At 37.9% G+C, this 23,360-nt stretch overlaps 1 protein-coding gene across 2 annotated transcripts in view; it reads right to left on the reverse strand.

Annotated features, from left to right (window-relative positions):
• Positions 1-23,360, reverse strand: part of RAB6A (RAB6A, member RAS oncogene family) — an 87,496-nt gene that overhangs the window by 34,577 nt on the left and 29,559 nt on the right. For both annotated transcript variants that reach the window (XM_061149907.1, XM_061149915.1), the window contains exon 2: positions 7,471-7,529. In XM_061149907.1, coding sequence (XP_061005890.1) covers positions 7,471-7,529 — 59 coding nt within the window. The remainder of the gene's footprint in view (positions 1-7,470; positions 7,530-23,360) is intronic.

The following is a 23,360-nucleotide window of genomic DNA, read 5'->3' on the forward strand; positions in this document are numbered from 1 at the left end:
CACACAGACTTATATTTTAAAACAAACAACAACAAAAGCAGCAGCTTCCTCCTTTATCCCAAACTATGTGACTAACATACAACCTAGTACTAATTCTACCTTATGACATTCAATTTGAGAATTATATCCCACTCTTTCATATGGAAGACTGGGCTTATAAACTTGAATTACTATGCAAAAGAATCTAATTGACAAACCCCAGGAATGTACAGGAGTGGCATGGCTGCATTTAAGAAATCTGACTAGTAGAACTTCATTTACTCAGACAGTGTGGCAGAGGCAGTTAACTATCCACACAAATATTCATCTACTCCTTCTTCCTTACTAACACAATCAAACATTTATTTAAATCCATCCTTTCCCATTTGAAAAACTACATTTTCCAGCCTTCTTTGAACTTTAAATAAATGGGGTTAACTCAGTCGGGAGGTAGATTCTTTCCCCCCTTTCATCCTTCTTCCTTCCTGAACTGTGGATACCAAGGCTGGAATCCAGGAATCACTCAGTAACCATGAGGCAAAATTCAATATGGAAATCATAGATTAGATCAGGTTAGACAGAAAATCGAAGGAGTTTTGGTCCTGGATGACCATGGAGTTGCCACACTAGCTCTGAAACACACTACCTTTACACTTCTTTTACATGAGAAATAATTCTCATATCACTTATCAATGTTATCTTGTGTTTGTTATAAACAGCTGAAAATAATTTTTAATAGCTATAAATAGAAACAAGCATTTTCACATCTCACAATCAAGACATAAATGTTTTTACAATTAGTACAAAGTCAGACTTTACAACAGTCCCCTCCTTCTACTATATTATCCAAGTTTTGGGGCATCATTTACACCACTGAACTCATAAAGATCAAAACTAATTTGAAAAATAGCCTGCTGCTGCTCTTCTTTTTATAGTTAATTTTATTTCAAGCTGAGCTACTACAGCAAAGAAGTTGATCAGCTATAAGAATTAAGCCAACAGCAGGAAGAACAGAAAGGAGATGGCTGGGAAACTAAACATTATCAACTATTTCAGCATCTTGAATGCTACTGATGTGGACCTAATTCAAACTTTCATAAAAGACAGATGAGACATTACTGCAGTCTTCTGCTCATCTCCTTAGGGGAATGCAAACAGCAATCATTACAGAAGAAATTAAAAGAGAAAATCCTCTCATGAACCTTAATTTACAATTACATATTATTTTAAATGTTAACTAATTCATGGATATTGGGGGGAGTGTCTACTCTGCAAAAAAAAAAAAAGAGAAAAAAATTAAACAGTACTTTTATAGGAGCTTACAAATCAAGACTGAACAACAGCTTATCCAAATATATCGGTGTCAAGATAACTTCCATTTGTTTATTTTATTTGGATGCTCTTCACTCAGAAAGGTGCTTATTTATCCCAACAGCTAATTTATAAAAGACTGCAGATGTAAGTTACAATTCTGTCTGACTTTGTATATAGTGGTTTGTCCCCTGTCCTGATGCCAGAGAAGCTAGAAACCCATAAACATGGTTTTCACATGGGGAATGTATTTTACCCAATTACAAAAGTTAACTCAGTAAGGAAAACAAGTTTTCTTCTGTACAAAGCAATGATACTCAGCTTCCTTCTGTGGTTCAAATACACATAAAGTTCTGTTGCCTGGTTGCTGCCTTCTCTAGCAAGAGAAAATAAAGAAGGAGTTGAAAGAAGCAATGACTAAAGAAAGAAGAGTGGATAAGTTAAAGAATCTAAAATTAACAGAAATAATTTTAAAAATGAAGATAGGACCCCTGAAAGAAGATGCTGATACATAATCCGATTTAGAAGATAATTCCATTTAAAAATATCCTTACATATATGTACATATGTGGGGGAAAAATATATACATATATACATTTTTCCCCTCAATACCTTTCTGCTATATTACATTTCTGTCCACTAGGACAGAAACTAGGTAGAGTCTGTGGATTTTAAAAATGAGTCATTATAATGGGCATAAGATTTTAGTTATACAAGGTGAACAAGTTCAAGAGATCTGCTGCAGAACATTGTACATACATGTAGATAACAAACTATATTATGTATACTTTATTAAAAAAGTTAGAATTTCATATAAGTGTTCTTACCACAATAAAAAAAAAAAAAAAGAACCCCACCCCAAATAAAATGACAACACTTCTGGAAAAGGCAAAAATCCTGAAAAAAGTCATTAAAAACTTAAACAAAAATAAAAAGACAAATCAAACACTGAGTCAGAAAAACAATCCACTGGGACCTCCCTGGCAGTCCAGTGGTTAAGACTCTGTGATTTCATTGCAAGAGGCATGGGTCCTATCCCCGTTGGGAAACTAAGATCCTGCATACTTCAAGGCCAAAAAATAAAGATGATAATGATAATTTTAAAAAGAAAAACAGTCCATCTAGTTAAGGATTTTGGTTCTATTGATAACTAGAATTTTAAATAAAACAACCTAGAGCTTTAACTTATACAGGTTAAGGATATACTTAATCACCACCATCATCTTTCTGGACAAATTCATTAGTGTCTAAAACCCACTGATTTAATCTATGCCACCCTGAACTTAACTGTTGATTTGTAACAGTCCTTGGAATAAGAAATCCTCTAAATTCAAAGAAATCTCAAAGGTTACCCTGAGTAATATAATCTTCCTCAAAGGAATCTACTCCAATTGTGGGAATCTTTCTTGAGCTTATTTACATTAAGTTGAACCATATAATATAAAACTGCCAACATTCTATCATTTCTGAATGATAAAAATAGCAATTAGGTAATATGGTTCAAACTGATACATTTGAAAATACTGGAAAAATTTACAACTGGAAAAAGAAAAAAAAACAAAAACTAACAACTGGTGAAAAACTAGAGCAACTTAAGAGAATCACTTCCAGCCTCTAGCTACAAATATTTACCAGATTTCTCAGGTTTTTTGCTTTACTTTGAAATAATTGACTAAACATGGTCAATAAAGGACTCTTCTGGCCAACCAATTTAGTCTTTTTCAAAATGAAATTAATTCAGTGCAAAGGAATCATAAATAGCATGAATTATGAATTATATATAAAGTTTATCTTTTATATATAAAGTTTATATATAAAGTGAAATAAAATTTCACTTTAAGTTTCAGATATACATTACATATAGCTCAATTATAAATTTCTAGCTATGAGACTAGCTCTTCAATTATTTCAGAAGTCTTTCTGTTGTGTGTATGGTCAGGGCATAAGATAGGGAATCTTAAAAAATAATCCACTGAAGAATTCTTCACCTGATAACTAAGTTGGCAGCTAACTACATATGGTCAATTCTTCATATTCCAAAGTAATACTTAACACACTGTCAAGATAATTTCCCTAGGTAAGGATGTTGGGTACTACATTATCCTAATTCCCCTGTTAAAGTAAGATAATATCTAGGACTGTGCCTAATTCTTATAAAAACTTGTAGCTTACATGGTGAATCATTGTCTCCAATTAATGCCAAAGTACAATGGTATTTTGGCTTCAACAACTTTTTAGAAAGAATCAAAATCTTTGCTTATCTGTCAAATGTAACCTCACCCCATCAACAGCACCTCCCTTAAAAAATGTCTGCATGTTCATATCAATGTATGACCAAAAAAATAATAAAAAAATAATAATTATAAAAAAAAATAAAGTTAAAGGCATGATCATAAGACTGCAAAAAAAAAAAAAAAAAAAAAATGTCTGCATGAACAACAGCAATAGTCTTAATGAGTAAGTAGCAACAGCACTTTAGACACCTAAAGATCTCTTTAATTTCACAGAGAACTTGGGTATAATGAAATATTTCAGAAAGTGAAAGTACCTAGTTTGAAGATTACTGATTTATTCTTTTTAACTTATTCTTTGGTTTTTGTTTTACAATTAAGCTATTTAAAACTAAAATGCATATATGTAACTTAGACATACATATACATATGCTGATATATATGGTTATATTTATATACATATATATGGTGTTTTATATATATATATGGTTAGTGTTTTATATATATTTATAACCAGATATATATGCAACTGAGAGCAGACATCCTTGTCTTGTTCCTGATCTTAGAGAATACATTCAGCCTTCAAACATTAAGTATGATATTAGCTGTGGGTTTTTCATAGAGATGTTCTTTATCATGTTTGAACACTTCCCTTCTATTTGTAGCGTGCTGAGTGTTTATTATTGAGAAGGTAACAGGCAGGAAGGCCAGGGGTCTCCAAACGGAGGAAATAGGCTGCAAGTATCAGACATTTTTTTATCTCTCCCTTAAGCGGCGGGAGGAAACAAACTACAAGTGTCAGATTTTTTTTCTTTCTCCATACAAAATTAAAAGCAGGTTTCTCTATGGAAATATTTTTCTTAAGCTATGTTAATGAAACTATGTATTTGCTTTGGAATTTGCTTTTCTTCAAAATGGTTCCACCTAAGATTAACTTTTTTTCTTTTCTCAAACCTTGGGCTGATAATAGCTCAACAAACCAGTAGTCATATCAATTGTTTTATGGCTAGGGAATGACACACCTCGTGCCATCCTATCTCAAAAATGCATTTTGTGGGAGAGGGGCCTGGTGAACCTCCGTCAGCCTTGAGGTGTCTCTCTTATCTAATTAATAGCTTTCTAACAGACATAAAACAGCTTGCTAAGACTAGCAGGGGGGCACTCTCCATCCCCCTTCTGATGTCTATGTCAGAAGCTTTCTGGCCCTTTTTCTACTTTAATAAAACTCTGCTACACAAAAGCTCTTGAGTGATCAAGCCTGGTCCCGAAGCTAAATCATCATCTTCAGAGATCATGAATCCAACATCGTTCACCATAAGCTATCATTATCATGAAAGGCTACTGCTGCTGCTGCTAAGTCACTTCAGTTGTGTCCGACTCTGTGCGACCCCACAGACGGCAGCCCACCAGGCTCCCCCGTCCCTGGGATTCTCCAGGCAAGAACACTGGAGTAGGTTGCTATTTCCTTCTCCAATGCAGGAAAGTGAAAAGTGAAAGTGAAGTCACTCAGTAGGTGTCCAACTCTTAGTGACCCCATGGACTGCAGCCCACCAGGCTCCTCCGTCCACGGGATTCTCCAGGCAAGAGTACTGGAGTGGGGTGCCATACCCTTCTCCGTGAAAGGCTACTGGATTGTGTCAAATGTTTTTTCTGTGTCTACTGAAATGATCATGTGATTTGTGTCCTTTTCTTTTTTGGCCACAATGCACGGTTTGTGGGGTGTTAGTTCCTCAATCAGAGATCAAACCTGGGCCCTCAGGAGTGAGAGTACAGAGTCCTAATCACTAAACTACCAGAGAATTTCCCTGATTTTGTCCTTTAGTCTATTCATATAGCATATTCCATTACTTTTTGTATGCTAAATCAACCTTGCAATCTTGGTACTAATCTACCAATCCTACCCAGTAAATGGCATAGATCCTTTTTACAAATCAGCAAATTCCTTTTGGTAGTATTTTGCTAAGGACTATTGTGTTTACATTCATAAAGGATATACCTTGTAGTTTCATTTTTGATTTCTTTGCCTGGTTTGTGTATCCTCATAGGATAAGCTGGAAAATGTTTCTTCCTCTTATATTTTTGGAAATTTATGAAGTATTAGTGTTGTTCTTCACATATTTCATAGAAGTGATCAGTGAAGTCATCTAGTCCTTCAATCTTCTTTGTGAGTTTAAAAAAGAAAAAAATTATTTATGGCTGTGCTGGTCTTTGTTGCTGTGCATGGGGCTTTCTCTAGTTGCAGTGAGCAGGGGCTACTCTCCAGTTGCAGTGCACGGGCTTCTCATTGCAGTGGTTTCTCTTGCTGTGGAGCACAGACTCTAGAACACAGGATTAGTAGTTGTGGCGCACAGGCTTAACTGCCCTGTGGCATGTGGAATCTCCCCGGAGGAGGGATCAAACCTGTGTCCCCTGCATTGGCATGGACCACCAGCGAAGTCCTGTGACAAGTTTTTATGACTGCTAATTTTATCTACTTATTACAGGTATGCTCAAATTTTCTATTTCTTCTTGTGTGAGTTCTGGTAGTGTATCTTTCTTTGACTTTGTCCATTTCATCTAGGTTATCTCATATGTTCGCATATAACCATTTTACAGAATTCTCTTATAATATTCTCTCATAGTAATATCTATTTCCATATAGTTGGTTATAAGATTTTCTCCTACACTCCTGACTTTAATAATTTGAGTCTCTCTCTTTTTTTTGCTTAGTTAGGTAAAGTCTTGTCAATTTTGTGGATCTTTCCTAAGAACCACTTTTGGTTTCACTGAATTTCTTGTTTTTCTGTTCTCTCGTCCATATATTTTTGTTCGAATCTTTATTAGTTTCTGAATTAAGCATGTCTTTATTTTCTGTATTTTTGTTGTCCTGGTATCTGGGAGCTTCCTAGCAGTAGAGGGACTGGCCCTCCCAGAGTTTACCAGTTCCTAGAAATATAAACTTGCCTGAGAGGGACTTTCATATGAAAACCAACCAATCCACACCCATACCTCAACCATCTCCTCTATCACACTCAGAGCCACTATGCCCCTGCCCTAATCACCCCAGGGCCAAGTACCAGAAAACCAAGCACAACCCCCACAGCCCAGGGAGCACTGAAATAATGAAAATTAGGCAATCCTGTAGTTGCTGGTCTTACCCATCCTTCTCACAAAAATCACAATTTAGGTACCCTAGTACCCACATTTCCTGTCCCCTACCCCATCTCCTGAACAATATCAGTACTTCTTTCATGTGCCCTCCTACTATGGCCTAGACGGTCCCTTCCTCTTGGAATCTATGAGTATAATAGCCTTTTCAGTAGCAACCATCTCCTGATCTGTTGGCTTCATCATACCTGAATAATAACAATAAAACCTACATTTTAAAGCAGTTTCTTACTTCTGCTTAAGTTTACTTTTCTTTTTCTAGTTTCTTAGGCTAGAAGATTAAATTATTGAGTTAATATATCTCTTCTTTTCCTTATAGGACTGCTTTAAGCTGTATCCCATTAGCTTTGGAATGTTGTGTTTTCTTTTTCATTTATCTCAAAATACTTCCTACTTTCCCTTATGACTGTCTTCGACCCACTCCCAAATCTCCTCTATTAATGATTTCTAATTACAGTACTTATTCTTGACTTCAAGTATAGACCAAAATATCATAGAACCCTAGACTTGGAAGAAATCTCTCCAAAAGAATGTCTATCAATATAATCACTCTTACTTCTATTCTAGATGGTATTACCAATAACCTTTCAATAGATTCTGGAAGAGAAGCTAAAGAAATCAAATAAAAAAGCTGAGGACTATGAGCATAATCAGTTATACTTTGTATTTATATAGCATTTTACAGATTACAGAAAGTGCTTTTATATCCATGACAATGTAAAAAAGTGAATTTTTAAAAGCACCTTGAATATTACTTGCAAACAAAATAAAGACAACTAGTAGGTTGGCAAAAACAAAATACCTGATAGGTATTGTCGAAACTGTCATACATGAATCTGGTAATCAGTGATGTCTTTCCAACTGAAATGAAAAGAAAAAAAAGATTCACTCAGTTAGCACATTAAATTGGGTTCTCAAGCAATTTTTCTACAGAGAACTGTAATTCAATTCATTGAGAAATATCTGCAATGGTTCTACTAATGATAATTTAAAAAAACATATAGGGTGAAACAGATCATCACCCCAGGTTGGATGCATGAGACAGGTGCTCGGGGCTGGTGCACTGGGAAGACCCAGACAGATTGGGGGGGAGGGAGGTGGGAGGGGGGATAGGGATGGGGAATACATGTAAATCCATGACTGATTCCTGTCAATGTATGGCAAAAACCACTACAATATTGTAAAGTAACTAGCCTCCAACTTATAAAAATAAACGGGGAAAAAAAAACCAAATAGCCCCGAGTTTGTTGAAATGACTTTAACAACAGATAATCTCTCAAATTGAGAGCACAAATAAAGCATATTCATTTAGTTAAGAGTTGAGGAAAATAAAGAGAAAACATGAAGAAAAACAATCAATTATGTTGACATCTGTAATTCACAAAAGGCAAGGAGATATTTACTTGGGTCCTAACAAAAAGAACTAGGATTATACTAGGAAGAAATTATAGTAACTTCCTGGCTAGTAACCTGGGGAAAACAGGGTCAGATCCACTTCATTCAGTGAATCAAAGCTTAATCTCTGGCAGTATGAAAACTAAAGATGAAGAGTTCCAGGAGGGGTATGAGGGCTGTAAAAACTAGACTGCTTAATGAAGTGACCTGGAAAATTGTTTTGAAATTCATTTCAGGATCAGATCTCTATACTTCTTTGACAGGGCAGTCCCAAAGATTCATAATACTATCTTGTATTGGTATTTTTAGGTGAATGCACAGGAAGTGCCACTAAGAAAAAACAGTGGTATACTGCCAATATCCTTATCCACAGGCACACAGTTCAAGGGCAAGAACCATATCTAATTTTCCTATTTCTCCAGTAGCTTGGCCAAAACTCAATAAATACTAAATGAATACAATAAATTTTATCAATTAGAAAACAACTGGGCAAATAAAATATTTCAAATGCTCCCCAAAATGTAAATACTTTGAGAAGAAAAAACAATACTTGGTCATTCATATTTTTGTATGGATTTAAGTAACTTTTGATTTCAACTTCTGATTTTTAAGAGACCTGACTTGGGCCTCTTTATTGCATCCTCCACCCATGTTTCATATGAAAACACGAGGAAAAAACTGGGCCAAAGGGATAAGAATCCCATAAAATCACCTACTCCCAAATGTCTTATTTCAAAGAATCTAAAATAGTAGGTAGAAGAGCTAAAGCTAGTTTCCCTAGATCATGGTCAAAAGCAAATTAATATTTGAGAAGAAGTCTCTATCTGGAGCTGGAGAAGGCAATGGCAACCCACTCCAGTACTCTTAGCAGGAAAATCCCATGGATGGAGGAGTCTGGTAGGCTGCAGTCTATGGAGTCGCTAAGAGTCACGCACTGGAGAAGGAAATGGCAAGCCACTCCAGTGTTCTTGCCTGGAGAATCCCAGGGACGGGGGAGCCCGGTGGGCTGCCATCTATGGGGTCGCACAGAGTCGGACACGACTGAAGCGACTTAGAAGCAGCAGCAGCAGCTCTATGTGGAGCAATGAGTAGACCAATGCACTTCTTCATTAACAGATCAGTTCAGTTCAGTCCAGTCACTCAGTCGTGTCCGACTCTTTGCGACCCCACGGACTGCAGCACGCCAGGCCTCCCTGTCCATCACCAATAGTAGACAGTATAGTTTTTATTTTGTTTTGAAAAATGTCCCTTCTTCTTTATAATAAAAAGAGCAAAATGCACTCTACAAAGCAGGCAATACAGAAAAGACCAAGAACAGATTTCGGAAGCTAAGCAGGGTCGGGCCTGGTTAGTACTTAGATGGGAGAAAAGACCAAGAACAAAGTGAAAAGTATGTATATCCTACCACCTATACATAACTAATGTTAAAACCTTAGTATATATATATTTCTAAAATGCTTTTTATATATAAAAATATATATGTACTTAAAGGCAAAACCTTAGAACCATTCACAATAAAGTCAGAAACAATACATATATTACTATGAATATTATTTAACACCGATCAGAATCTATAAAAAGTAAATCTAAAAATCTGAAGAGATAAAAGGCAAAATAGTGATGGCGGAAAGAGAGGCAGAGAAAAGCCAAGGAACATATAAAATCTGCAGTGAAGAAATACAAAGTACCTTGTTAAAACAGTTTTTATTCAAAAGATTAAAATTTCATTACTAAGTATTTTAAATATGATTCTTCAATATAGGATCTTTGTAACTGTATTGTTCTTGTTCACCCCAAACCCTTCTGTAAAATGGTATGTAAACTTATAATGATTTGCTTAATGTTTGCTTTCCTTGATAAAATGTAAGGTCCATATTTGTCTTATTTAGTCCACATCATCAGTCTGACACACCTTTGCTGAACTGATAATAATTTTCCAGAAGGTAAAAAATACATGTCTAGGGTTCTTCAAAATAAATCTTACTTTTAATTGAACAAGTTATTTTATTATAAATACTTCTACAAAACACAACAAAGTGATAATATACTTTATATTTTTAAAGATGTCTAATGAGAATAACTTTTGTTCAGTACAAGGACTACATATTACATATTAGAGCACTACAATAATGTGAGTATTGCAATAAAGCCAGTTATATGAAAAAAACAACAACAAACCCTATGGTTTGTAAACCCAAGGCAATGGGTTTGCCGCTATGTACAATAGTGACAAAAAAACTTAAACGACCAGGTTCCCCCACTATCTGAAAGTAGAGTGTTCCTATGAAACCTTTCCTAAGCCAAAATGGCATAAAGCAAAGCAGCAATTACCTTAGGACACACCTTGCTAAATGGATGCACAAAATAAAATCAAGTTTTAAAGCACAGATGGTCACCCACACAGTTCAAAGCTGTAACGGCTTGATGCTAAGTACAGTTCCCAGGGAAGGAGCTTGGAGGTTCCACTCTTGCTGCCTGGGGGTGTTGCCTCAACAATACCTCTCTATGTAAAAAACACTGAATGATATTTTCACTTTTCACTTTCTGGTAAATGAAAAATCCTCTTCAGATTTCTTTCGGGTAGTGAAAACAAGTACTGATGGGTCTTACACAAAAGTAAAGTGGCATAAAGCAGACCTGTGAAAAGCAGGAAATATCTTATTTTTTTCTGCCTCAGATCCTATACTGGGTATTTTATAGCACAATGCTAACCTAAGATCATGGCATCTGGTCCCATCACCTCATAGGAAATAGATGGGGAGACAGTGGAAACAGTGTCAGACTTTATTTTTTTGGGCTCCAAAATCACTGCAGATGGTAACTGCAGCCATGAAATTAAAAGACACTTACTCCTTGGAAAGAAAGTTATGACCAACCTAGATAGCATATTAAAAAGCAGAGACATTACTTTGCCAACAAAGGTCCGTCTGGTCAAGGCTATGGTTTTTCCAGTGGTCATGTATGGATGTGAGAGTTGGACTGTGAAGAAAGCTGAGCGCCGAAAAATTGATGCTTTTGAACTATGATGTTGGAAAAGACTCTTGAGAGTCCCTTGGACTGCAAGGAGATCCAACCAGTCCATCCTGAAGGAGATAAGTCCTGGGTGTTCATTGGAAGGACAGATGCTAAAACTGAAGCTCCAGTACTTTGGCCACCTGATGCAAAGAGTTGACTCACTGGAAAAGACCCTGATGCTGGCAGGGATTGGGGACAGGAGGAGAAGGGGACGACAGAGCATGAGATGGCTGGATGGCATCACCGACTCGATGGGCATGAGTTTGAGTAAACTCCAGGAGTTGGTGATGGACAGGGAGGCCTGGTGTGCTGCGATTCATGGGGTCGCAAAGAGTCAGACACGACTGAGCGACTGAACTGAACTGAACTGACCCTTGACATTAATTTGCAAGAAGTGAAATTTTATTTCCATCTTTCAAGAAAAGGTAACACGCTCAAGAATTTAGAAAACTGCCCAAGGTAATTCAGTTCCCTATTACATGACTCCATTCCATTTCTAACCAAAGGTCATGTTCTTCTCAATATACTACTTCCCTTTGCTATTTAAGACAAGCCCCCCCTACCCCCACCCCGCCACAAAAATAACAACCCATGGTCACCATGGCAGAAAAGCTATTGTTACTACCTACCTAGCCTCCAGGTTTTAAAGAACCTGAACACAGACCATAAGAAATAGAAAATGAAAGGGAGTATATCCTTGAAAGAAAAAACTGCAAAGAATGAGATTTTTCAGGCAGTAACTTTTTTCCTGAAGCACTAGGAAACATAAGGGCTTCCCTGGTGGCTCAGTGGTAAAGGACCTGCCTACCAATGCAGGAGACACAGGTTCAACCCCTAGATTGGGAAAATCCCCTGGAGAAGGAAATGGCAACTCACTCCAGCACTCTAGTATTCTCGCCTGGGAAATCCCATATAGAGAGAGGAGCCTGACAGGCTATAGTCCAAAGGGTCACAAAGGAGCTGGGCATGACTTAGTGACTAAACAACAAACAATGAAACACAACCAAATGGGCATGTTTCTGGTAGCAGAAGACCCAATTCCTAAAAGGTTTGAGGAGTCAGAGGACAAAGTTCAGGGCTCAAAGAACACTTAGAAAGATTGGGAAAGTAGACTTCTGCAAGAAAGAGGGCTGCAAATAGATCTGCATTTAAAACATGTCCAAATTCTTGGCTGATGTCCTCAATGATCTATGAGGACTTGATGGGGAGATCTCAGGGTTCCCAGCAGCAGATGGATGTTAAAAGAGTCCAACACACAGTTCAGAATTTGAATCCAGCCAAGGTAACTGCCTTCTAGGACAAAACAACTCACTGGAGTAACAATAAAATCTAGAGTCTGCATATATCTATTCTTCATCATCCTGTATCCAATTTAAAAAGTGTGAACATGCAAAGAAATAAAAAAATATAATTCATACCCAAGAAAAAAAGCAGTTAAAAAACAAGACTCCAACCTGGATGGAGGGGAGTTTGGGGGATAATGGATACATGTATATGTAGGGCTGCATTCCTTCTGCTATTCGTCTGCTGCTATTACAACATTGTTAATCGGCTATACCCCAATACAAAATAAAAAGTTAAAAAAAAAAACAAAAACTAAACCAACAGACTCCAAGATGAGTCAGATTTTGTAGTTAGCAGACAAGGATTTAAAGCAGCTATTAGAGACATCTTCTAGACCTTGGAAGAAGATATGTATAAGAAATAAGTAAAAGGAAAATTTCCACAGAGAAACAAAAATGAGAAAAAAGAATCAAACGTAAACTGCAAGTACTTACAATAAGTAATCAGAAAAGTAATTGTATGGATTTAACAGCTGGTGGAAATGGCAGAAGAAAGAAGTGATGCTGAATACAGATCAAATAGTTTAACATATATATAAAAGAAGTTCCCACTTGATAAGACAGAAGAAATTAGGGGAAAATATTTGTAGAAATAATAGCTGAAAACTTTTCATATATAGTGAAAGGTTAAAAACATACAGATCCAAGAAATTCAATGAACAGGACAAATACAAAGAAAATCATACCTTGACAAACTACTAAAATCCAAGGATAAAGGAAGAAAACCCTTGAAAACATCCGGGAAAAATGTACTACACATAGGAGGTGGATGGGGGAAGAGGTAGGAGGAGAATGAATATACATTTTTATGAACTTCTCCACAGAGAAAATGAGAACACAAGACAATGGAATTACATCTTTAAATTTCTTAAAGAAAATACATTTTTTTCAACACTTAAATACTATATCTCATAAAACTACCTTTCAAAAATGAAGGTTAAGTGAAGATTATAAAATAAGGTCATAAAGTGAAGTTGCTCAGTTGTATTTGACTCTTTGCGACCCCATGAACTGTAGCCTATCACGCTCCTCTGTCCATGGGATTTTCCAGGCAAGAGTACTGGAGTGGTTTGCCATTTCCTTCTCCAAAGGATCTTCCCAACCAAGGGATCGAACCCGAGTCTTCCGCATTGTTCAGTTCAGTTCAGTCGCGTCCGACTCTGAGACCCCGTGAATCGCAGCATGCCAGGCCTCCCTGTCCATCACCAACTCCTGGAGTTTACTCAAACTCACGCCCATCGAGTCGGTGATGCCATCCAGCCATCTCATCCTCTGTCATCCCCTTCTTCTCCTGCCCCCAATCCCTGCCAGCATCAGGGTCTTTTCCAATGAGTCAACTCTTCGCATCAGGTGGCCAAAGTATTAGAGTTTCAGCTTCAGCATCAGTCCTTCCAATGAACACCCAGGACTTACCTCCTTCAGGATTGGATCTCCTTGCAGTCCAAGGGACTCTCAAGAGTCTTCTCCAACACCACAGTTCAAGAGCATCAATTTTTCGGCGCTCAGCTTTCTTCACAGTCCAACTCTCACATCCATACATGACCACGGGAAAAACCATAGCCTTGACCAGACGGACCTTTGTTGTAGGCAGACGTAATTACCGTCTGAGCCACCAGGGAAGTCCACAGACAAGTGAAGATTACAGACAAACAAAAGTGAGAGAATTCCTTATCAGATCTGTAATACAAAAAAGCTTCGGAATTACCTGGTGGTCCATCAGTTAAGAATCTGTCTGCCAAAAAAAAAAAAGAATCTGTCTGCCAATGCACGGAACACATATTCAATCCCTGGTCCAGGAAGATCCCACACACCATAGAGCAACAAAGGCTGTGTGCCACAACTACCGAGCCCACTCCTGGCAAGAAGAGAGGCTACTGCAATGAGAAGCCCAAGCGCCACAACAAAGAGTAGCCCCCATTCACTGCAACTAGAGAAAGCTTGTGCAGAGCAACAAAGACCTGGCAAAGCCAAAAATAAATAGATAAATAAATAATTTTAAAAAGAGACAGACAGACAATTAAGAGTGAAAAGGAAAACCCAGATTGTGAGATATGTGAAAGGGAAACCAGTTTCAGCATGACACTGGAAGGAGTTACATACACCAACTTCCCAGTGAAACTGGTAAGAATTTAAAGAAAACAAAAAGCATTTAAAATCTCTGGAAATAGTCCTAAAGGCATAAAGCAAATGAACATTTACTCAAGAAAATATACTAAAATTCAATAATAAAAGAATGTCTGCGGTATTTGAACAATAACAAAAAAGCCATGTACAAGTATGTTAAAAACAGCTTTATTCATAATGGCCAATAACCAGAAGTAATCCAAATCTTTATCAACAAGGGAATGGATTAAGAATTCCCTGGATGTCCAGTGGTTAGGGCTCCGTGCTTCCACTGTGGGGGATATGGATTCAATTTTAGCCTGGGAACTAAAATTGCACTTGCCCTGGGACTAAAAAAGAAGGGAGTGGGGAGGAAATGGATAAATTATGGCATAGTGATAACAAAATAGTACACAAGCAAAAATAACATCTTATATACACAATAACATGGACAAATTTCACAGACATTACATGGGGTGAAAGGGGTCAGATATAAAAAATATATATGTTGTATGATTCCACTTATATATAGTTCAAAACTGGCACAATTAATCAGTGGAGATAGAAGTCAAAATAGTAGTAACTTCTGGAGTTTCTAACTGGAACACGGAGTCAGGGAAACTTCTGACTGCTATAAAGACCTTTATTTTTAACTGAGGAGTAGTTACAAGAATGTATTAATATGCAAAATTTTTAACAAGCCCCATACATTTAAAATTTGTCTACTTTACGGACTTCCCTGGTGGCGCAGATGGTAACGTGTCTGCCTACAATGCGTGAGAGCCGGGTTCGATCCCTGGGTCAGGAAGATCCTCTGGAGAAGGACATGGCAACCCACTCCAGTACTCTTGCCTGGAAAATCCCATGGACGGAGGTGCATGATAGGCTACAGTTCATGGGGTTGCAAAGAGTCGGATATGACTGAGTGACTTCACTTTATGACCTTACCAGATATTACATTTTAACAAAAATAATTTTTTTTAAAAAAGTAAAATACTTAATTATATATACGTGATTCCCAATAAAAACTGCATATATTTATGTGGATATCATGTAATCCTGATCTACTGTATTAAGAAGGGTCTTTACTTCTATTGCAGTCTACCCTACACCTGAGAAAAACAACAGATAAACCCAAACTGGGGGCACTCTAAAGCAGGGGTCCCCAACCTCTAGGATCTAATGCCTGATGATCTGAGATGGAGGTGAAAGAGTAATAAAAGAAATAAAGTACATAATAAATGTAAAGCTCTTGAATCATCCTCCACTCTCGTCTGTGGAAAAAGCATCTTCCATGAAACTCGTCCCTGGTGCCAAAAACATTGGGGACTTGCCTCAAGATGGATCATGAAAAACAAGCAAAGGCTGAGCGAGAAATTGTCACAAACCAAAGGAATCTATGGAGACATGAAAACTAAATGCAATGTGGCACTCTGGACTGCATCCTGAAACAGAAAAAGGGTATTAGTGAAAAAAACTAGTAACATTCAAATAATGTCTGGAGAGTTTGGTTATATATAGTGATATGCTAATGCCAGTTTCTTAGACAAATGTACCACAGTAATTTTATATGTTAACATGAGGTAAACTAGGAGAGGGTTAAATGGGAATTTGGTACTGTTTGTAGTATTTCTACATATTTAAAATTGTTCTAAAATAAAAAGTTCATTAACAAAGGTAAAGCATAAACACAAAATTCTTGAATTCAAAGTTTAAAAGACTTGTACGCTTTACTGTATATATATTATGTCTAATCTAAAAAAAAAAAAAAAATCTAATAAGCCTCAGAGCCTATACATGCTTGATCCCTCAAAAGGGGGATCAGAGGAGAGCTGTAACGGGTCAGAGGATTCTGGTTAACTGGCACTAAACAGTAAAAGTAACAGTATCCAGGAACTGAATATACTCAAATCCTCTTGTGTAAACCTTTCATTTAAGTTGGATGGAATCATCATAAAGATCAGAAAACGGACACTTCATCAAGTTTACATAGACTGTATGTAACATGTCTGCCTGCTAGTAAATGGTTAATAACAATCTATAGGTTTGACAGAAAGAGGGACAAAGACAGAAAGGACCACAGAGAGGGAAGCTTGATTGCTACTCTTTCAGGGTAGCAGAGAAGGAGCATACAAGAGAAATAAAACAAGAAATGGCAAAACATTAGGAACATAAGCTCTCTGATGGTACTTGGGGACTGAACAATTACAATCACACAGGTTACTCTCTACATAAACATCACTTACCATTCCAGTGTTATCAACCCGACTTCACTGCCCTGCATGTGTGCAGGCAGGTCACTTCAGTCATGTCCGACTCTTTGTGACCGTATGCACTGTCACTAGCCAGGTTCCTCTGTCCATGGGATTTTCCAGGCAAGATACTGGAGTGGGTTGCCATGCCCTACTCCAGGGGATTTTCCCAACCCAGGGATTGAACCCATGACTCTCATGTCTCCTGCACTTGGAGGTGGGTTCTTTATTACTAGCGCCACCTGGAAATTCTTATCTAGGGAAACAGAGTTGCAAATAACTACTGCTCCTTCAGGAAACTCCCCAAAGTCCATCAAATTAACATAAAACTGTCCATCTAGTCATAAGATAGCATACAATGATTGTTTACGCTCACAGATTTTTAAAAAATGTTTGCTTGTTTGTCTGCGCCAGGTCTTAGTTGTGGCATGCAAGATCTTTAGTTGCAGCATGCAAACTCTTAGTTGCAGCACATATGGGATCTAGTTCCCTGACCAGAGATTGAACCTCGGACCCACTGCAATGGGAGTTTGGAGTCTTAGCCATTAGACCACCAGGGAAGTCTCTCACAGATTCTTTGAACTTTGTCTCAAAATGCTCACACTTTGTCATGCCCACAAATTTTAAACGATTGCAACAGTCTTTACCCAATTCTAATCAAGCCTCCATATTAATATAGCCCCCTTAAATCAAATCCCCAAAACCATAAACATCCCAACTTTACTCTCCTCCTTCCCAAAAGGCTACAGTGTTGGTTCGAATAGTTTATCCCCAAAGCTTCTGTTCACTGGCAAACTGAAAAGTGACCTTCTTTGGAAATAGGGCTCTTCACAGATACAATCAAGTTAAATTCTGGTCATGTTGGTGGGTTCTGGCAATAAGCAGAAGCTAAGAGAAACAAATAGGATGGTTTCTATTACAGAGCCTTCAGAGGGAGGGAGAATGACCTCCTTGACAACTTGATGTGGGACTTCTAGCCTCCAAAAACTGTGAGATAGTAAACTTTTGTAGTTTAAAGCCACTAATTTTGTGGTAATTGCTATGGCAGTCCTAAGAAATTAATAAAGCTCCTAAAACTAAGCATTATCTTCCTTAAAGTCGTAAGCAATAAACTCAGATTTACCTTAACACCACATTGTGTTAGTGCTATTTTCAGGGAGTAAGCACCGAACAGAGTTCATTATACTATCTGTATTATATGACGTACATTTGAAAAAGTCCACAATAAAAACTATTTGAAAATATTTTCATAATCTAACATATCATGGCCCCAATGTGAAAATCAGCATGTTACAATTAAATTATTATAAAGAATCAAAGGATGTTCTGTCATTAGTTCAATTATCATTTCACATGAAGTCTTTATCCAAGTCTTTACAGCTTCATCCTTTATGCTCTCCTGACAGTAAATACAGCCTTAATGACAACCCTTTTCCTTAGGTAGAATGGATCCTTCTATGGAAAGACAAACGAATGGTCCTGACAGTAATATTACAAGGGCTATTATAAATCCTAAATAGTATGGTGCAGTGAACCGAGAACTTCTAGATGTACAAGTTGATTTAGATAAAGCAGAGGAACCAGAGATCAAATTGACAACATTCGCTGGATCATAAAGAATGTGAAGGAATTCCAGAAAAATATCTCCTTCTGCTTCACTGACTACACTAAAGCCTTTGACTATGTGGATCACAACAAACTGTGGAAAATTCTTAAAAGAGATGGGAATACCAGATCACCTTACAATGTTTCCTGAGAAACCTGTATGCGAGTCAAAAAGCAACAATTAGAACCAGACATGGCAAATGACTGATTCAAAACTGGGAAAGGAGTGCAACAGAGCTGTATATTGTCACCTTGTTTATTTAACTCATATGCAGAGTACACCATGCAAAATGCCAAGCCAAATTACAAGCTAGAATCAAGATTTCCAGGAGAAATATCAACAACCTCAGATATGCAGATGATCCCACTCTTAGGGTTAGGGTTAGGTTAGGGCATAGAGCAGAGGAACTAAAAAGCCCCTTGATGAGTGTGAAAGAGAGTGATGAGTGTGAAAGAGAGTGAAATAGCTGACTTGAAACTCAACAGTCAAAAAACTAAGATCATGGCATCCAGTCCCATCACTTTATGGTAAATAGAGAAAAAGTGGAAGCAGTGACAGATTTTCTTTTCTTAGGCTCCAAAATCATTGAGAATGGTGACTGCAGCCATGAAATTAAGACACTCTGTCCCTGGAAGGCAAGCTACGACAAAGCCAGACAGAGTATCAAAAAGCAGAGACATCAGTTTGCTGACAAAGCTCCGTACAATCAAAACTATGGTTTTTCCAGTGGTCACGTATGGATGTGAGAGTTGGACCATAAAGAAGGCTGAGCACCAAAGAATTGATGCTTTTGAATTGTGGTGCTGGAGAAAGACACTTGAGAGTCCCTTAGACAGTAAGGAGATCAAACCAGCCAATCCTAAAGGAAATCAATCCTGAATATTCATTGGAAAGATTGATGCTGAAGCTCCCATACTCTGGCCACCTGATATGAAGAGCCAACTCATTGGAAAAGACCCTGATGAAGGCAAAAGGAGGAGGAGGCAGCAGAGGATGAGATGGTTAGATTGCATCACTGATTCAATGGACAAGAATTTGAACAAATTCCAGGTGATAGTGGAGAACAGAGGAGCCTGGTGTGTTGCCGTCCATGGGGTCACAAACAGTTGGACACGACTGAGTGACTGAACAACAGCGTTAGGTCACCTAAGTATATTCATTTAAAATGGGAGAAGCACCTGGAGTATTTTATTTCAAATTCCAGTATTAGCAAAGCTAACAGAAAATGTTGCATGGTTGGGAATATAAGGACCACCTTTCCTATAGAGCCACTTTGCTGTATTTATCAAAAATGCAGCTCAGACTTCCCTGGTGGTTCAGTGGTTAAGAAGCCTACTGCCAATGAAGGGGACACGGGTTTGATCCCTGCTCCAGGAAGATTCCACATGTTGCAGGGCAACTAAGCCCTTGAGCCACTACTGAAGCCCTCACACTCTATAAAGCACATGCTCTGCAACAAGAGAAGCCACTGAAATGAGAAGCCCACCCACCACAACTAGAGAGAAACTTCTGATCACCTCAACAAGAGAAAGCCTGAACACAGTAATGAAGACCCAGCACAACCAAAATATTTTAATTAAAAAACAAAACATGTAGTTCAATCCAGCATGCAGTTTGATCCAAACAAGTAAGAAAATAACCAGACATATGCACAAAGATTTAGGTATAAGACTGTGCCTAAAACAGTATAGGTACCACTATCTTTAAGAGTAAAATTAGAAAAAGCTTGCTATTCCACAGGGCTATCCATGGTTATATCAATTATAAGACCTTCCTAAGGTCCACAGTGCTATGTATCTAATTCAAATTTCTGCTATAGAAATCTTAGTGACAGAGGAAATGGGTAAAATAAAGTGGTCAAAGAAAAATCTGTATAATTTTATTACCCTAATTTTGGTAAAGCAAACATAAGTTTTTTGGTAAAGCAAACATATGTATTAATTACTCACAATCAAGAAAGATTACATCTACAATAATTAAAACTTATAAAAACAAAACAATTTCCAATAGTAAAAATCTAAGTTAGAGGAGAATAAACAACTAAAGGAGAGAAGCTCTCTGAGTAAAATTAAATGGGAATAAGAAAACTATATACACCAATTTTTTCTCAAGTAGCAAATATCAATTGGTACTGTTATGCAATTAAGACTGAAATGCAATCAGAGACCTCCAGGAAGAAACAAAATTTTTTTTTCTAACCATCGGACAATTGCACTCATCTTCCATGCTGGTAAGGTCATGCTTAAAATCTTGCATGCTAGGCTTCAGCATTATGCAAACCAAGAACTTCCAAATTGCAACATTCGTTGATCACAGAGAAAGCTAGAGAATTCCAGAAAAACCCCTACCTCTGTTTCACTGACTACATCAAAGCCGTTGACTATGTGGATCATAATAAACTGTGGAAAGCTCTTAAAGAGATGGGAATACCAAACCATCTTACCTGTCTCCTGAGAAACCTGTACGCGGGTCAAGAAGCAACAGTTAGAACCCTGTATGGAACAACTGATTGGTTCAAGATCGAAAAAGGAGTACAACAGGGCTGACTGCTGTCACCCTGTTTGTTTAATCTACATGCTGAGGACATTATGAGAAATGCCAGTCTGGGTGAGTTACAAGCTGGAATCAAGATAGGCGGGAGAAACATGAACAACCTCAGATATGCGGATGATACCACTCTAATGGCAGAAAGTGAAGAAGAACTAAACAGCCTCTTGTCGAGGGTGAAGGAGGAAGAGTGAAAGAGCCAGCTTAAAACTAAATATGAAAAAAAAAACCACGGCCCCATTACTTCATGGCAAATAGAGAGGGAAAGGTGGAAGTAGTGACAGATTTCCTCTTCTTGGGCTCTAAAATCACTGCAGATGGTGACTGCAGCCATTAAATCTAAAGACATTTGCTTCTTGGCAGGAAAGCTATGACAAACCTAGACAGTGTGTTGAAAAGCAGAGACATTACTCTGCTGATAAAGGTCCGTATGGTCAAGGCTATGGTCTTCCCAGTGGTCACATACAGTTGTGAGAGCTGGACCGTAGAGAAGGCCAAGCACCGAAGAACTGATGCCTTTGAACTGTGGTGCTGGAGAAGACTTCTGCAAGTCCCTTGGACGGCAAGACCAAACCAGTCAATCTTAAGGGAAATCAACCCTGCAAACTCACTGGAAGGATTGATGCTGAAGCTGAAACTCCCAGTATTTTGGGCATCTGATTTAAACACCTGACTAAATGGAAAAGTTCCTGATGCTGGGAAAGATTGAGGGCAGCAGAAGAGGTCGTCAGAGGATGAGATGGTTGGACGCCATCACCGATGCAATGGACGTGAACTTCGGCAAACTTTGGAGACGGTGAGGGACACAGAGAGGCCTGGCATGCTGCAGTCCATGGGGTCACAAAGAGTCAGAAATGATTGGGTGACTGAACAACAACAAATGAAATATCCAAATGTCCCATCCTGATACATATATTTTCAAGTAATCTCTAAAAAGACTACAATGATATTTAAAATGCTGCCTCATTGCCACCTCCAGAAACAGAAATTCCAGCCCAATTCCAACATTTATAACAACATGTCTGAAATCAGACCATCAGCAAAGCATTATTTATTTATTTATTTTTTTTTTCCAGTGGGTTTTGTCATACATTGATATGAATCAGCCATGGATTTACATGTATTCCCAATCCCGATCCCCCCTCCCACCTCCCTCTCCACCCGATTCCTCTGGGTCTTCCCAGTGCACCAGGCCGGAGCACTTGTCTCGTGCATCCCACCTGGGCTGGTGATCTGTTTCACCATAGATAGTATACATGCTGTTCTTTTGAAATATCCCACCCTCACATTCTCCCACAAAGTTCAAAAGTCTGTTCTGTATTTCTGTGTCTCTTTTTCTGTTCTGCATATAGGGTTATCGTTATCACCTTTCTAAATTCCATATACATGTGTCAGTATGCTGTAATGTTCTTTATCTTTCTGGCTTACTTCACTCTGTATAAGGGGCTCCAGCTTCATCCATCTCATTAGGACTGGTTCAAATGAATTCTTTTTAATGGCTGAGTAATATTCCATGGTGTATATGTACCACAGCTTCCTTATCCATTCATCTGCTGATGGGCATCTAGGTTGCTTCCATGTCCTGGCTATTATAAACAGTGCTGCGATGAACATTGGGGTGCACGTGTCTCTTTCAGATCTGGTTTCCTCAGTGTGTATGCCCAGAAGTGGGATTGCTGGGTCATATGGCAGTTCTATGTCCAGTTTTTTAAGAAATCTCCACACTGTTTTCCATAGCGGCTGTACTAGTTTGCATTCCCACCAACAGTGTAAGAGGGTTCCCTTTTCTCCACACCCTCTCCAGCATTTATTGCTTGTAGACTTTTGGATAGCAGCCATCCTGACTGGCGTGTAATGGTACCTCATTGTGGTTTTGATTTGCATTTCTCTAATAATGAGTGATGTTGAGCATCTTTTCATGTGTTTGTTAGCCATCTGTATGTCTTCTTTGGAGAAATGTCTGTTTAGTTCTTTGGCCCATTTTTTGATTGGGTCATTTATTTTTCTGGAATTGAGCTTCAGGAGTTGCTTGTATATTTTTGAGATTAATCCTTTGTCTGTTTCTTCATTTGCTATTATTTTCTCCCAATCTGAGGGCTGTCTTTTCACCTTACTTATAGTTTCCTTTGTTGTGCAAAAGCTTTTAAGTTTCATTAGGTCCCATTTGTTTAGTTTTGCTTTTATTTCCAATATTCTGGGAGGTGGGTCATAGAGGATCTTGCTTTGATTTATGTCGGAGAGTGTTTTGCCTATGTTCTCCTCTAGGAGTTTTATAGTTTCTGGTCTTACATTTAGATCTTTAATCCATTTTGAGTTTATTTTTGTGTATGGTGTTAGAAAGTGTTCTAGTTTCATTCTTTTACAAGTGGTTGACCAGTTTTCCCAGCACCACTTGTTAAAGAGGTTGTCTTTTTTCCATTGTATATCCTTG

This window comes from Dama dama, chromosome 1 (genome assembly GCF_033118175.1).
Source record: "Dama dama isolate Ldn47 chromosome 1, ASM3311817v1, whole genome shotgun sequence".
Lineage (NCBI taxonomy): Eukaryota > Metazoa > Chordata > Mammalia > Artiodactyla > Cervidae > Dama > Dama dama.